General features: G+C 44.5%; 1 protein-coding gene across 1 annotated transcript in view; it reads right to left on the minus strand.

Annotated features, from left to right (window-relative positions):
• Nucleotides 1–7939, minus strand: part of LOC107110938 (NAD(P) transhydrogenase, mitochondrial-like) — a 117456-nt gene extending 109517 nt beyond the window's left edge. The window contains 3 exon segments of the mRNA XM_015411792.1: nt 3340–3355; nt 3357–3522; nt 7846–7939. Of these exon segments, the coding sequence (XP_015267278.1) occupies nt 3340–3355; nt 3357–3476 (136 nt within the window). The 5' untranslated portion in view covers nt 3477–3522; nt 7846–7939.
• Between the last annotated feature and the right edge of the window lie 8300 nt (nt 7940–16239).

The raw sequence follows: 16239 nt of genomic DNA on the forward strand, positions 1-16239 counted from the left end.
AGGTGGGACCTGGGCATCCCCCAGAATTAGAGAAGTAGAAGAGAAGAGATTGGATTTATACCTCGCCCTTCACTTGGAGTCTCAGAGCGGCTTACAAACTCCTTTCCCTTCCCCTCCCCACAACAGACACCCTGTGAGGTGGGTGGGGCTGAGAGAACTCTGACACAAACTGCTCTTTTTCAAGGACAGCTGTGCCAGAGCTTGTGACTGACCCAAGGTCACATCAGCAGGTGCAAGGGGAGGAGTGGGGAATCAAACCCGGTTCTCCCAGATTAGAGTCCGCACACTTAACCACTACACCAAAATGGCTCTCACCTGCAGACTGGAGAGGTCAATTCCCCTGAAGCCACCAGTCCCCCTGGAGAAAATAGATGCTTTGGAGGGTGAACTCTTTGGCATTGTACCCCACTGAGGTCCCTGTCCTCCCCAGTGTCCACCCCCCATATCTCCAGGAATTTCCCAACCTGGATCTGGCAACCCAACTCCCCACCCACCCCGACTGGTGGCCAGTAGGGACCTGGCAGCCCTGTGCAAGTGTGAGATCAGATCTGGCCTAATTTAACAGGGATCTTTGGTTATTGCTCCCACCTTTGTAGCAGACTGCCAGAATGGGCTCTCCTGACTGGCCTTTGGAAAACTGGAAGGCAGGGCTTCCCATTGAGCTTATGGATCAGATTATTTTCCATCTGATTTGAAGATGGTCTGTTTGGGGTGGTTTTGTTGTAGATTTTTTAATTAGTTTTGTGAGCCAATTGTGAAAAGTTTTGCCTGCTTAATTTCAGCATATTCGTCCACTGTCAAAAGGCCCAGGAGCAGGTCAGTTCAAAAGCTGGAAATTTCAATCCATTTTGAACAGAAAGGGTTTTTGAAACGCTATCCGTGCATCAGACTTATGAAAGTGATGATCTTTCCAAAATGAAGATCAGTCCACAAATGGAGTAAAGGGAAACATCGGCCCCATTCACACAGAGGATTTGCCATGGGAGAGCCACGAGTGCATGGCGGATTATCCGGGCATGATCACACCGCAACATCTGGGAAGTGGAGTGCACCCATGGCAAACCCGTGGTGTACCGCCGAAAATGTGGGATTAAAAACTGCTTGGAGGTACTAGCAACCGGTTTGCCATGGGCTGCCTCCGGAGTCCCTCGGTGTGATCGCGCCAGCCACGGCTTTTCCCTCCGGCCCCTCGTTGATGCGCAGGCGTGGAGAGAAGGAACCGTAGCGTGCTGCTGACGCATGGGATCACGTTATGGTGGCTCTAATTGTGGCGGTGCAAAAAGCCCCCCCCCCCAGATTATCCGGCCCGTGTGACCGGGGCCATCCTTCACTATAGTTGACAGCAAGCCCATTATATTCTGTGTCCACAGTATCCACATGCAGGTCTGCTCATGTAATTATGCAGGAATGAAGGAAGAGTGTAATATAAGGCTGCAGCTGAAAAATTCAGCTTCTAGAGGCTTTTAAAAAAAAAAAATTTAAACCACACAACTGCCTAGTCTATTTCCAAATGCATAGGCAAGGCCTGCTGGAATTGGCTGAATTTCCAGTAGTCAGTAGTGACTTCAATGACCTGCACAGTGCCCTTCCCCTATGACTAGCAAAACAGTCGGCAATGAACAATAAATCATGCAAGTGAAAAGAGATCATGACAATTCATTGTGGAGGGAGTTTTGCATGACAGAATCTTGTTTTTTCCTGGTACTTGGATACAGAACTTAAAAAAAAAAAAAACCTCTGAAGAACATACAGCCCTGTCTGTATGAAATAAATACATCAGACTAGCTGCACATCCTGTCTCATTCTTGAGGCTGAGCAGATGACAAGAGGCCCCCAAAGGTTCACCTGCCTCCTAAAAGCAGAGCTACAGAAAGCCCCCTTCCCATGAGGTTGGCGTATCAGTTGGCAGCAGAACACTCAGAGTATGGCTTCCCAATAAAACAATATAAATTTCCCCTTTGATGTTAGCTCTGGCAGCCTCTAGCCTGTATGTTTCATTATGCGCCATACCATCCAAAGGAGATTCACAGCTGATAGCCTGTGTAATGTTCAGGGTTGGTTGAGAGAGGCACAGTCTGAGTCTACTGATTCCCCCCCCCCCTTTGCTGGTTAAAGCTTTAAGAAGACAGAGAGAGAATACCATCCTGAGGTCTACCGTATTACCAATCTGCTATAAAAACTACCTGTTGGACACCTCAAAAGCTGGGTAACAAGAGTTGCATCAGGTATTTTTGACACTGAAAATATCAGAAATGTGGCAAAAATAAGAACAGGCATTCTCTCATTGGGAGTCTCATACTGCAATGCTATGCAGTTACTCCAGTCTAAGCCCCTTGATTTCCCCCTTTCCACAGGATCGCACTGTGAGGTACTCAAGAAAGAGAATGAAAGAATGGCCAAGGTCATTCTGGGAAAAATATATATATATATTTACAATGTGCCTTCTAAGCTGTGGAGTGAGCAAAAATTCTACTTTGTGAGCTACTGGCATTCAAGTTGAGAGCGAGCGATTTGGCTACTGCATAACTTAGGCCCCATTCATACGAGGCGGGAGCCGGGAGCGGGCCGGATTGGAGGCGCATCAAACGGGCGCGATCCCATGCCAACATCTGGCTGGCGTCGCGCTCTCGCCTCCAACCCGGCCCTTCCCCCGATGAAGCGCCTCAAAGATGAACCACCTACCTTCGTTGGTTCATCCAGTTGAGGCGCTTCTTCCCGGCCGTGGGATCGGTGGCGCGTCTTGCCGCCGTCGCATTCCCGGCCCCCCTGCCGTACTGCGCATGCTCGAGCATGCGCAGTACGGCAGCCTCCCCTCCGAGTCGTATCTTCCTCCCCGGCATCTGATCGTGCCAGGGAGGAATGGAGCGCGGCAACCGGGATCCGTGGGATCCCGCCGGGGCGTGTTTTGTTTGGCGTGGCTTTTAAAAGCCGCACTTTGCCCCGTCGTTTCCCTGCAGTATGGACGGGGCCTTAGTTTGCTCTGGAGCCATCCTTCCTGAGCTAAGACAAAAAGGTGTGAGCCAGAGGCTAAAAGACTGTGAGCTAGCTCACACTAACTCAGCTTAGAGGGAACACTGAACACCTTGTAGGATGGAAGTGTGGCAGAGAAATAGCGTTGGCATTACCAAGAAAGGTGTGAACTGAACATCAGTTGAACAAGCAAGTTGTCTTTAAAAAAAATAATGCAACTGTCCAGCCCATTCATTCCAGTTGACCTTGTGCCATTGGCCTCAATGGAGAGCTATTTCTGTCTTATAAAAGATGGAGATTCTGTTCTAGACCAATAGTCAATCTTCCCCTGCAGAAGAAAAGCATTTCTACTGTGTCTCTGCTCTGTACCTTTTGCTGTTTGACATCAATAAAGCAGGGAAAGTTTGAAAGAACCGTTGCCCAGCTGATGGTTGAAATGTCCTAGCATTTATAGTGAGAAGGGAGGGCAGCGGCCAGACGGTAACACATCGTGCCAAGCCTGCCATTCTCCACAGTTCCAAGAACAAAGCCCTTGATGTTGGTCCAGTTGCCCTGTAAGTATAAAATATGGTTTTATTGGTCGGTGTATTCAGTCCACATTATGCAGCAGAACCATAAAATCACAAGTGTTTGAGAGTCACTCTGCAAATATGTGCATCTATGAAATTGTCATATGTTGAACCAGAAGTAGAAGCCACAAACAGCTGGCTAGCCTGAAAGGCTGACATGCAATGAACTCTCCACTAATTTGTGTTGGAAAGCTCGATCATCATGGCATTGTTGTGACTGATTATTAATCTATATTTAGTTCAAAAGCTGTTATACAGGTGCAGTTCAAATTATTATCTGAAAATGTCTTTTTCTTAGTGAATATTTGTTTGTTAAACTGCTCAGAAAGTAATGTCGATATGAAAATAAATAATATTATTAGGCTCCTAAAAAAAAAAAAGAACTCTCCACTAATTTTTTTTCTTGGGTGTTTCTTGGGTTTTTTGGTGTAGCCTCCCAGCCCCATCTTCCAACTGGCTGGAGGACAATACCCAGAACTTTCATAAACTAATTATAGAAGTGGAAGCTGAAGAGTTTTTTGGGCCTTTGCCAGAATTGTGATATATTCCAAATTACAAACAAATTGGGCACATGGCCTCCAGTTAAATTCTTATTCTAAAGGTTAGCATAGTTATTTTTTTTGGAAACAATCCAAATGCAGAAATTCTTGCAACACAAAATCATTGTATGCAAAGGAATTATTAGACCAAAGAAGAGTGTTGTGACGCCCTCCCCACCTTTTTGGAAATCGCCTGAAGTTTCAAGTTGATAGAAGTATGAAATGAAAGCACCGAGTTTCCACAGGGAAAAATTATCCCTAAAATAAAATCTTTACTATGGCTGGAAAAAGACTGCAGCTTTAGAAATTATTCCAGCCCAAAATAGCAGTGTGCCAATGTTAGGGAAGCACATGACCCCCATCTTCCTCTTTTGTATGGATGAAATGTTCACAAACTTGCGATGCAAGGTTTTCCTTTTTAAAAAGTTTAAACTTCAAGTAAGACCTCTCAAGGAAGGAAACAAATGCCAGGGATAACTTCTCATGAGGGAGGATGGGGCAGGTATCATTGAACATAGATAGGGTTGCCAACCCCAAGGTATGGCCTGGAGACCTTTCCCAGAATTACAGCTAATCAACAGACTGATAAGATCAGTTTCCCAGGAGCAAATGCCTGCTTTGGCAGTTGGGCTCCATTCCATTGTACCCCACTGAGGTCCCTCCCCTCCCCAAACACCACTTTCCCCAGGCTCCACCCCCCCCCCCCCCCCAATATCCAGGAGTTTCCAAACACTAAACTTTGGTGAAGACCTGGGCTGGAATCTATATCTAACAAGCTGAAGACCATGCCCGTCTACATCAATTTTGAAATGGTTTGCTGTATGTGATGTCAACAAAGGTGCTGAACTGTTACCATAGCCAATTTGAAGCATTTTCCCTCTAGTCCTTAATTTAGACCAAAACTGAATGAGAGCAGAGGCCCACAAAACGCACTTAGAAAGGCAGAGTTCCACATGGACCCATTAAATGTTTTTTCTTCTTCTGTTTGTTTCATTGCTTTGTTCACTACAATTTGACGTGCGTGGTTCTTGATTTTGCAGTCTTGTTTCATTGCATTGTTTTTTGTATGTACAGTATTTTCATTTGTGTTGCTTTTAATTGTATTTACTCTCCTTATTGGCTTTTACTGGTACGGCTTTAATTGTGTGATCCACCTTGAATCTCAGAGAGAACGGCAGACTGTAAATAGAACGAATGAATGAATGAAAATAGTCTTTGTGCCCCACCTCACTGCAGAACAGAGGGACCTGTGAGAATTATGGTTGGCCTGCCGTGGTTTGACAAGCAGTTTCCTCTTGGGCTTAGATTAACTACACAGTGTTCCAGTACATTAGTTAAAGGGTTCTTAATTCAGGCAAGGGTTCTTTTACATGCAACTATTTGCATGCCAGCATAGCTTTTCTGCAGGATGTAATATTTCGGAATACAAACACACTGCATACAAAAGAGGCAGCATGGGTTTGTGTGCATCCCAGATTTCATAGAAATGCGCCGACAGATATGTTAGCTCGTGGCTGGCCACAGTTTATGTGCTTTCAGGGGCACCTTTGTTTTCCAAAAAGAGAGCCATGTTAGAACATGCATTTTGAAACACAAAACTCTCATAGTCTGGCTCCATAACAGAGATTCTGACCTGCTGTGAAATGGAACTTCAATGGTTATTTCACATCTTTGCTATGATTCTTACTGGCAGGTTTTGAGAAAATCCATATCTACCTCACAGGCTGTTCTGGGGACAAAATAAGGGTGGGGCCAATGTGGTACCCTGAATACCACGAATGAAGGACAGGATGAAACTCAGTCAGTCATACGCGCTCAGCCGCCCTAACCTATCCTATAGGGTTGTTGTAAGGATGAAATGGAGGAAAGGAAACCATGCATACCACTCTGAACTTGTAGGAGAAAGGCTAAAACAAACATGTCATTTATTTAGATGTCTCTGCTCTGCTTTTCGCAATGGGGACCCTCCTCCATTTTAACCTCACAACAACTCTGTGAGCTAGGCTAGGCTGAGAGCACGTGTCTAATCCAAGGTCAACCAGCAAACTTTCATAGCAAAGGAGTGATTTGAACCGGGTCTTCCAGGTCCCAGTCTGAGAGCTAGGTAGCTACATCAAAAATAAAAGCCTCTTCTCTTTTGCACGTGGACATTTTAGGAATGATCTTTGTCATACCTTCTTAAAGTAAAAGTGAGGCCTTCCTTTCCTAGGTAGCTTATAAATAAATTTCGGATCAGTCAATACACAGAGTTTAAGCACACAGAATTAAAAAAAATGGATTTATTCAGCTATTACAAGTCTGCGAAACAAAGGCTGAGTTCAGACTGCCAGTTTGAAGCACGAGGGAGTCGTGGCAGGTACTTATTTGCATATTAAGCGTCACACCCCTAGTGTAGCCAATCCTCCAAGAGCTTACAGTAGCTCCTGTAAGAAGAGCTCTTGGAGGATTGGCTACATTAGGGGTGTGTGCCTTAATATGCTACAAAAAGAGCCCTGGACAAGTATTCCCGGTCACACTGCACCAACTGATGCGGGAGCATACTGGGGAGGAGGCGCAAGGCAGCGTTCGCACTGTTGGCCCACCCCTGACGGAGGCGCGGCTGTAAGGCTTTCTTTTTGGTAATCCGGAGATATGCACTTATGTGCATATGCGCATCAGCAGTTGTGGCTTTCTGCGTTCACACGTCCAGGAAGTGGGATGAACGCACTCTCAGGGTTTGATACCACTTTCACCAGGTACTTTTTAAACTCGGGAGGGAAGCGTTACAAGATGGGCTGGGTACGGCTGGGGAACGCCGGACAGCTGTGCCTGTGTGAACGGCCCCTTCAATCCGGTCGAGAAACGTTTCTGAAACGTGCCTGTATCAGGCCAAACTGCCAGTCTGAACTCAGCCAAAATATTGTCAAGGTACCTCAAAATCTTTTCCAAGATATGCTGAATTCTGCCACTGGTATAAAATTTACAAATTCAAGCTTGCATGGAGTTTCCTATTTCCTACAAATACTTCATCACTCCTGCCTGGCCTCTGAGGTTCCATCAGCTCTTGCTCACACATCCTTTCAAGCCAGTCTTGCCAACATTAAGGGCTAGAGTACTGTTTTTTAAAAAATAACAAATGACTGAGAGCATGCTGAATTCTGCTGCCCATACCCAGCTTGTCACACACAAGTCCATATAAACCCCTCACTCCAAGCACCCACTAGGGCTGCCAGCTCTGGTTGGAAAATCTCTGGAGATTTCAAGGTAGAGCCCAAGGAAGGCTGGGTTTAGAGAGTGGAAGCAGCTCAGGAAAGTATAATGCCATAGAGTCCACCCTCCGAAGCAGCCATTTCCTCAGGGGAAACTGATCTCTCTCATCTGGACAGCAATAATTCCAGGAGACCTCCAGGTCCCACCTAGAGTTTGGCAACTCACACTATATATATTCTTTTGGGAGGAAGTAGCTCTCTCCTTGTCTCCACCAGCTCAAACTGAGGCCTGCATGTCTCCTTTAAGGATAGGAAGATTCTGTCTCTTTCTCTTTTCCCCTAGCTGGAGATGTGCTTTAAAGCTTAGCCTTTTCCCAGTGTTGCATGGGATATTTCAGCCCTCATTTTCACTTTTCACAGCCGTCTGTCTGACGACAGGCCAGGCTTGAGGGCAGAACAATAGACGGGAGCAGATTGCTCTGCATACACAAGGAAAAGAAGTTTCAGGATCTGAGGAATAACGGAGGCTGGTGAGACACACATACACGCTGGAGAAACAAACATAAATGTGAAACTAACCTGAGACGGGTGTCCTTCGGAGATTTCACCGTCTCCCATGAAACACCAAAGGACAGCCCGAGGGACTGCTGGTTCAATGACCTTCACATTACCAGCTCACTGGTCGAAGAAAGGAGGGTGTTCGTGGGGTCTATAAATAGGTGCCATGTGATCCCACAGCAGGCACATTCCACTGGGCACTGACAGCATGGAGACTTTAGCAGCAACAGGGCCTGCTGGAAAGTTGCCCACTGCCCTGACATTTCCGAGTCTCCTTGCCACAATGGGAGAGTTCAACCTTGTGGCACTTTGCATGAAGGAGGACTAGGCCTTTAGGTGCTGTCCCTAAAGAGGCTGGAGCCCTGAGTGCCTCCATTAAACGAAATAGTACCATAAACTCAAATAAGGAACTGGGATGGCGGAAGGATGGCCATCCATGGATGAGAAAGGAACTAGATAAGAGCCCTCAAAAAGAAGAAAAAAAAACTGGTACAAATTGATTTACCTCCATGCACGCAACTGTATACATTTTAATTTAAATAGAAATGAAACTCACACCACATTGCTGGCTTTGTCTGCTATCTAGGTGCTGAATTTTGACTGGGAACTTGCAAGGCCCCTTGTCAGCTACGCTGCCATGGGGGTTGGGGAGTTCATTCTGTGTCTGGTTAATTGCTCTTGCATTCCTATCCCTGCTGTTCTCCCTTTGCTGAAATGCTTATCTCTACAGATGTGCAGGAGGAGGTTGTGTTGTCTGGAGAACTCCTATGTACCGTGAGAGACTCCGAGTTCTCAGCTTTAGCCACCTAACGGTTGCCTGACTTATCCCGCACGCGGGAGGGTGCCTAATTGGCCAATGTCATGGGGGGTTTGCATATGAATACCCTATATCCTATTAGGGTCTACTGGCTGTGGCCATTCTTAACAGTGCCTGTGTTACTGCATCTATAGCTTTGCAATATAAGTATAATCGTTCCTGAATGCGTGTACTTCATTGTTAGCTATGGGTTCTGACACCCCTGCTCTTTTCTTCTTCTGCTCCTCAGGAGATGGCCTTCTTGGTCGTAGCACCAAAACTCTGGAACTCTCTCCCCCAGAAGACTCGTCTGTACCCTTCTGTTGCCATTTTCTGCCAGCGGCTGAAGACTTTTTTGTTTCATTTGACATTCCCTAGCATTTATGGCTGCTTCATCCAATCCTAATGGACAGACGGAGGACCTGGACGTTTCAGGGGACAGGAAAGCAGCCTGTCCTGTGAAAAAAAGAATGCTTCTGGTTACCATAGAAAATGGTCTAACATATTGAAGGGCCTGAAATAGAATATTTCTATTTTGTATCTCCCACCTAGTAAAAGGATAATGAAAAACTAAAACACTTAACCACTTCCCTTTAATGGTAGACAAAAATCTACCACCTGAGGGTAAATTGAAAGATTGGCCCTAACACTGGGAAATGGCCTTCCCATCCAAATCTTACCCCCTGTTCAAAAATGTTGCTTATTCTAAGAAAATGACTTCCATCTCGGGGGAGGGGGAGAGAATGTGCACATGTGTGCTAGAGAGAGGGGGAGCATGTGCAAGTCTTTCAGTTCTGAGGCAACAGGTCAAAACGATACAGATCACTCCTCTCCCTTCACTCTTGCTGAATTTAAAACAAATTATTTTAGAATTTTACAAAACTACAAAAATTATAACTATTACATCATCATAATAAAGAGCGAGGTAACAGGGAGTGTGAAGAAAGCTAATAACAGTGTGGGCACTTATAATACTATCTGTGGAAACAAAATATCTAGAAGAGCAGCAGCCATAATCTAGCCCAGTCTAATGGGAGGTTGGTCATGTGATTTAGGAAGAGTTGTCCATTGAGGCCAAAACTACATGCCCAGCACTGCAAAAAGAAGCTGCCTTCTCGTGTCCTTTTCCCTGACATATCCAATGTCTGATTTTGTCCAACAGATGCAGGAAAACTGTGGAACCTGTTGCTGAAAGCAGAAAAGGGGAAGTTCTGAAGGTTTATACTTCAGCAAAGACCTCCAGACCTCATGCCTTTGTGACCTGGATGGTTAAAGTCACACTTCACTCACAAAAAAGCCCAGTTTGTACCTAGTGCAAAGATAGCTTGAAATCTGGAAGTGCAGAAAGGAATTTTAGGATCTTATACTTTCTAGTGTATCATCAATGGTAGGGTAGGGACAACCAAGTCCATAAAGATGGGCAATCTACAATAGCTGATGAGTGATAAAGGCTGGAATTTTAAGAATATTTTCCTGGGAGTAATTCCCACAGAATAAAATGGGACTGACTTCTGAGTAGATCTGTTGCCAAAATCTCCTAAGCATTTGAAAGGTAATCAAGCTATCCCAGGGAAAGAAAACCAAGGCCAGAATAAGCTTAATCATCTGTATAGGCTCATTTATGTAGAGGCATTGTTTATGTATACTATTTTATGGGACTGTGTGCTGTCTGGGGAAAAAAAACAAAAATAGATCCAATCCAATCCAAAGCCTTTTATTGGCATATAAATAAAAATACAGTAATCTAAGTACACACAGAGTCAAATTAAAATTGCCGAGTAACATCACAGAGTATTATCATAAAGAAAAACCTAATTCATCATATCATTTATCAGGCCGTAGGGCCATGGCACTGCAGAGAAACTTTGCTGTTATTTCAGTTATTTCTGTGTCTGTGTTATCGAGCAAGAAAAGAAGCTTAAAATCATCAGGGGACTCTAAAAAATGGCCTAATATGGGATATAGAAGATCCCGACGGGACACCCATATGGACGGACAGAGAGGGCCCGCATATATTAATGGGGACAGACAGTGGCAATCTGCCACAGATAATGTCTGCCCCTCTTCCAGACTGGCAACCTGCATCTTCTCAACTGAGAAACTGTTAGCGAATTGATCACTGGATAATGTTTGAGTCGTTGCCAAATAAAATTTATGTGCTGTTGATCCTTGCAGTCAGCCAACACCTACCTCACTCTTTACAGGAGGGGAAATTGTGACGTGTACTCCAGGATACAGTGGAAACGTGACCAACTGGGGGGAAAATACAAATACCAGATTTCTAATTTTTTATAGCACTCATTCAAAGGGCTTGGACACAGATGTTGCCAAGGACAAATGAATAATCCACATCGGACAACCACATCCTGCCTGTAACCCTGTACAATCTCATGGCAGAAATATAATTTGATGTGATTCTTTTGTAGTAATTAATTGTTTTGTAAAATTCTTTCATTCTGAATAATAAAAGGGTAAAACCAACACGGTTTGCTCATTAAGAGAGCATCTGCAGCTCACTTGCAAGACTTTTTCTTACTGTGATTAATATCCAGATAAAGCACTTCCTATGACATATTGTTATGTTTTTATCACATGCACTGGCTGTTCCTTCTGTACCAATTTACAGCATGAAGAACAGATACATATGTTGCTCACAAGACTATCTGGGATCAGTCACTAACTGAAAATGTGAGCAGGAAAACCCCATATATGCCACCCTGAGGTCCTTGGAGGAAGTATGGGATTCATGGGACAGAGAACCTGCTTACCTCCTTAACAGCATCCCACTTCCTTACAGATACCTTCTTGGTTACAACCCCATTACCTGTCTTCCACATTATACCTTGACTATGCTTCAAACTTCCAGTCCTGACACTGACAACTAAATTCTTCTGGAACAAGGCAGAGTTCATATGAAAGGATGCACTGCACTTCCTTTGACCAGTTGTAGCTGATGTGCTTTCCCTGTTCCAGCTGCAGGCCATGGGCCCATGACACCAACAACATCCAGCTCCCTACACAGCCCTCACATGTCACCGTGAAACATCATCCTAAGGTGAACACCAGGGCTATTTTTGGGCAGGAACGCAAAGGAATGGAGTTCCGGCTGGCTCCTGAGTTGGCCACGCCCAGCAGGAACTCATTAGCATAATAGGCCACACCCAACAGCAGAAACTCATTAGGATTGGCTACATTGGGGGTGTATGGCCAAACATGCAAACGAGTTCCTGCTACAAAAAAAGCCCTGGGTTTTGACAAGGTAAACAGAATAAGAAGCAAAAGGTGGGTGTGGCTGGATGAGCACACTTCTGGTAACATGGGGGTGTGGCCTAATGTGATAATGACCTGTGTTGTCAGGGGTGTGTCCTAATATGCTAATGAGTTTCTGCTGTTGGGTGTGGCCTATTATGCTAATGAGCTCCTGCTGGGCTTTTTCTACAAAAAGAGCCCTGGGACCACAAAGCCAAGCAGCCCTCACCCTTCTTATAGGGGCTATAGCTCAGTAGTAGAGCATCTGCTTTGCTTGCAGGAAGTCCCAGATTCAACCTGCAGCATCTCCAGTTAAAAGGATTGGGTAGTAAGTGGTATGAAGGACCCCTAGCTGAGGCCCTGGAGAGCCGCTGCCAGTCAGAGTAGACAAGATTGACCTTGATAGACCAATATCCAACTCTGTATGAGTCAGGCAGATGCGTTCTGATGAAGTCTTGCAAGAGTATATTTCTAAGAGTTATTTCCTGGCAATGGAAGCACTAGAGTATGAAGCTGAACCAGACTTCAAAGTGCCAGGAGGAGCTTTGGTTATTATCTGTATCAGGTAAGTGCATAAAGACTGCAGGATCTTTCACTCCCCCCTGGGTAGATAACCAGTATAGCCCTGTCTTTTAATGCCTGAATTTAGAAAGGCACTTAGTGCTGGTCAGTACAGACTGACAAACTATGGAAGGATTATTACCTGTCTGTTCTGGAAGTTAAGATGGAACAGGGTCTTTTTATAAATCTTTTTTTAAAAAGAGGAGTGAAATTCCCATAAGGAACAAGATGAAAAATGCTGCCAGGAAACAAAAACATCTGGATGAAGAAACACTACAGATCTTGCGGAAATACCAGTTGCGCTGTTTTAAGTGATAAATGGTAGACTTCAAATTATGATCACCAAACAACAACAAAAAGCTGGGAAAGGTAAAGTTTGTAACACGAGGCTTTAAAGCCCTGTCTGGGTTGTGGGCTGCACCCAAATTTGGAAAAGGCTAACGTCAGAACAATCAGAATGCTGGGAGATCTGTGATCTTAAAATGTGATTTTAAAAATGCTAACAGAAGCCATATTGGGGCCCAGTTAAAATCTGGGAGAAGAGGAGGTTTAATTCCTGCCCTGTAGTTTTTTTTTGGGGGGAGGGGGGATTTGCCAATCAAATTGGCCCCTCCTCAACTGCAATTAGCAGGGGGGGGGAAAGGTTAATGAAACTATCTGCTCCCTACTGTGCTGATGTATGCCACTGGAACTGCAACCCACTTAAAACATCTCTGGTTGCAGGCTTTCTCTGCGTGTGCTGTCAGTCACATCAAACAATAACTGAACAAGATGATCTAATAGACAGCCAATTCATATGTTCATTGTATAACCTGACAAGCTACTGACATTTACTAAATCAGTGGGATAAAATCAGCTTAGCAAAGCTCATGCACAGGCAAATCATCACATCTTCTTCATGGGGACTAACAGTGCAATCCTAAACTGAGTTTTACTCTTCCATTTCAGTGGTTGCGCCTTGCCTTTGAAATGCCTTTACCCTGAGGCTTGCCTGGTGCCCAACTTACTGTACTTTTGCCATCCAGCCAAAACATTCCAGGTCTTTTAACGAAGGGTTTTAATCCATTTTAGCGGCTTTATGGTCTGCTTCTTGCCCAAGGAGAATCATTTACCAGTTTCAGTTTAGGCTGTTTGATGTTTGTTTTATGCTGCTTTTATGCCCTGGTTTGTTTTTGATGCCTTCAGCTCATTTCAATGGCTTTGCTTTGTTTTTAATGGCTGTGTTTTAATGGTTTTGTTGTATTATTTTAGTTTGCAAGCTGCCTCAAGCAGGTTTCAGGACAGTCTTACTTTTCCAAACAATTTTTCTGAATAAACATAACCCTGCTTTGGCTGGCATTGCAATAGTCTTTATTGCTCCTCAATATTCAGTAGGGATATTAAATATACTTTCAATAGAGACACCATAAAAAGGCAACAATACAGACATCACTTTTCTACAGAACAACTTGTCTTTATTTTCAAGGATACTTATTTTTACTAGGGATGGGCACGAATGAATTTACGAACCAAAGTTTGTCATGAACCAAGTATGGTTCATGGTTTGTGAGCCTCAGTTTGTGCAATTGCTTCTCCCACAAACCGCCGATGAACTGAACCATTTTTCACGGCGGTTTGTGCAGTTCATGGGAATGGTTCGTGGGCCAGCTGGCAGCCATTACACCGGTCAGTTTTGCTGCTCCCCTCCCCACTTCCAAGCAGGGGTGAGCAAAACTGGCCCCTGAAATGGCTGCCAACCATTTAAACTTAACAGCTGGGCAAGTCCACCTCTCAGCTGTTAGGTTTAAATGGCCAGCAGTCATTAAACCGGTCAGTTTTTCTTCCGCCCCCCTTCCAACCTGTTACTCTTTGCCAGCTCCAGATTCCAGAATCCTTTATTTCTCAGGTTTTTGTAACTCAACAGCTAGAGCTCATCTGGACACAAAATGCTACCTTCACACACACACAAATGCCTTATCTATATCCATTATATGGGACATTATTGACGGTTGACTATATTCATTATATGTTCTTTACTATGAACAGAAGTTCTTCAATAACAAGCAATTCACAAAAAGAGGTGCGGATTCGAGAAACATATCAGTATTTGGGTTTGGTGCCAGTTTGATGTGGAGCCAGTTTGGTGTACTGGTTAGGAGCATGAACTCTGGGAGAACTGGGTTTGATTCCCCACTCCTCCTCATGTAGCTGCTGGTGTGACCTTGGGTCAGTCATAAGTTCTTGCAGAGCTGTTCTCAGGGCAGTTTATTTATTTTATTTATTCGTTTGATTTATACCCCACCCTCCCCGCGAGCAGGCTCAAGAGAGCTCTCTCAGCCCCACCTACCTTACAGGGTTTCTGTTGTGGGGAAGGGATTGTATACTGCTCTGAGATTCCTTTGGGTAGTGAAGGGCGGGGTATAAATCCAATCTCCTCTTCCTCCTCCTCCTCTTCTTCTTCAATTCTAGCTGAGGTTCTCCAGTATCAGGTCCATTTTACAAAAAAACACACATTCTTCCTTCTATAGGGCTCAGGGCAGCATAAATAGTTCTCCCCTTTGTCATTTAACCTTCTGATGGGTAGTTTAGGCTGAAAGAAGGTGACTGGCCCCAGGTGGTCTAATGAGATTTGTAGCTGAGTGGGGATCTGAACCCAGTTTTCCTTGATTGTAGTACCAACTCTCTGACCATTACACCTAATATCACACCAATATTCTTGCCTACAACAGGACTGCTTCATCTATGAGGAGTCGCCAGTACTGGGAGATAATGTGATTGGGGGAGGGGAGAAAACCCAAAACCATTTTTGAAGTGTTTGTGTTTCCTGTGGATCAGAAAGTGCCAAAGAGGGACTTCTGGGGCAGTGGCGCATCCCTGCGGGTGTGCGTTTGGTTTACTCCTGAATGGCCCCATCCTTCCCTGTCTTTTTGAGGCTCCACGGGTCCCCAGGTCCTCTTCGCCAGACCTCCTGGAGGCTGGTAGCAGGAAACTCGACTCAGTAAGTGGCAATGAACGGGGGCTAAGAAGAATGTTTCGACGCGGAGGCAAGGAATGGTGCAAAACATGTCCGCCATGAATTGCAAAGACGCGACCGCCCTTTTTAAAGACTACTGAAACTACAAAACATAATATTCAGCAAACCAAAGCAAAATAAGAAGCATAACATGAGTACGAATTCAAATTATAAAGCTTGATGCACAGTATTTAAAAACCCCTTTAAATGACCCTCATTATGAGAAAATCGGCCGGGAAGAGAAAAGGGGAAGAAAAATCACATCAAAGCTACTAATGCGGTACAAGGCGAAATAAAGAAAAATGGCATTTGAAAAGGAGGAAATGGAGGAATGGCAAAACACCCAAATTTTGCAACGTACTTGCTAACAGTTCAAAAAAATACTGTGTGAGGAGATTGAACAGGCAGTTAAGACAGCATTCGAGAATCTCCGGGACAGATCACTCGGTTCTGGAGAAAATGAGAAGGACGAGGGAGCGCTATTGTTGTCCCAGCAAGTTACTGACGAGGAGCCAGAATGTAACCAAGAGAATGTACCACGAGATATTGGGACTCTAACTATAGAAGGATTTGAGAGCCAAAGTGACCAAGGGGTTAGTGTAGAGAAACCAGCAAGGAATGATTTGGAGCTGGAGATGGAAAGGAGAGACTATCAAGATTTACCTTGTAACAAACTGAGTTAGGCGGGTTAAAAGGAAAATGGGAAGAAATACAAGGAAAAATATAAGGAAAGCTACCAAACATACCAGAGCTAAGAAAAGACAGAAAGCTAATGGAAAGACATACTTTACAAGAAGGTTGGAAGCAAAAAGCCAAG

This window comes from Gekko japonicus, unplaced genomic scaffold (genome assembly GCF_001447785.1).
Source record: "Gekko japonicus isolate JY-2015 unplaced genomic scaffold, Gekko_japonicus_V1.1 scaffold266, whole genome shotgun sequence".
In the NCBI taxonomy this organism is placed as follows: Eukaryota; Metazoa; Chordata; class Lepidosauria; order Squamata; family Gekkonidae; genus Gekko; species Gekko japonicus.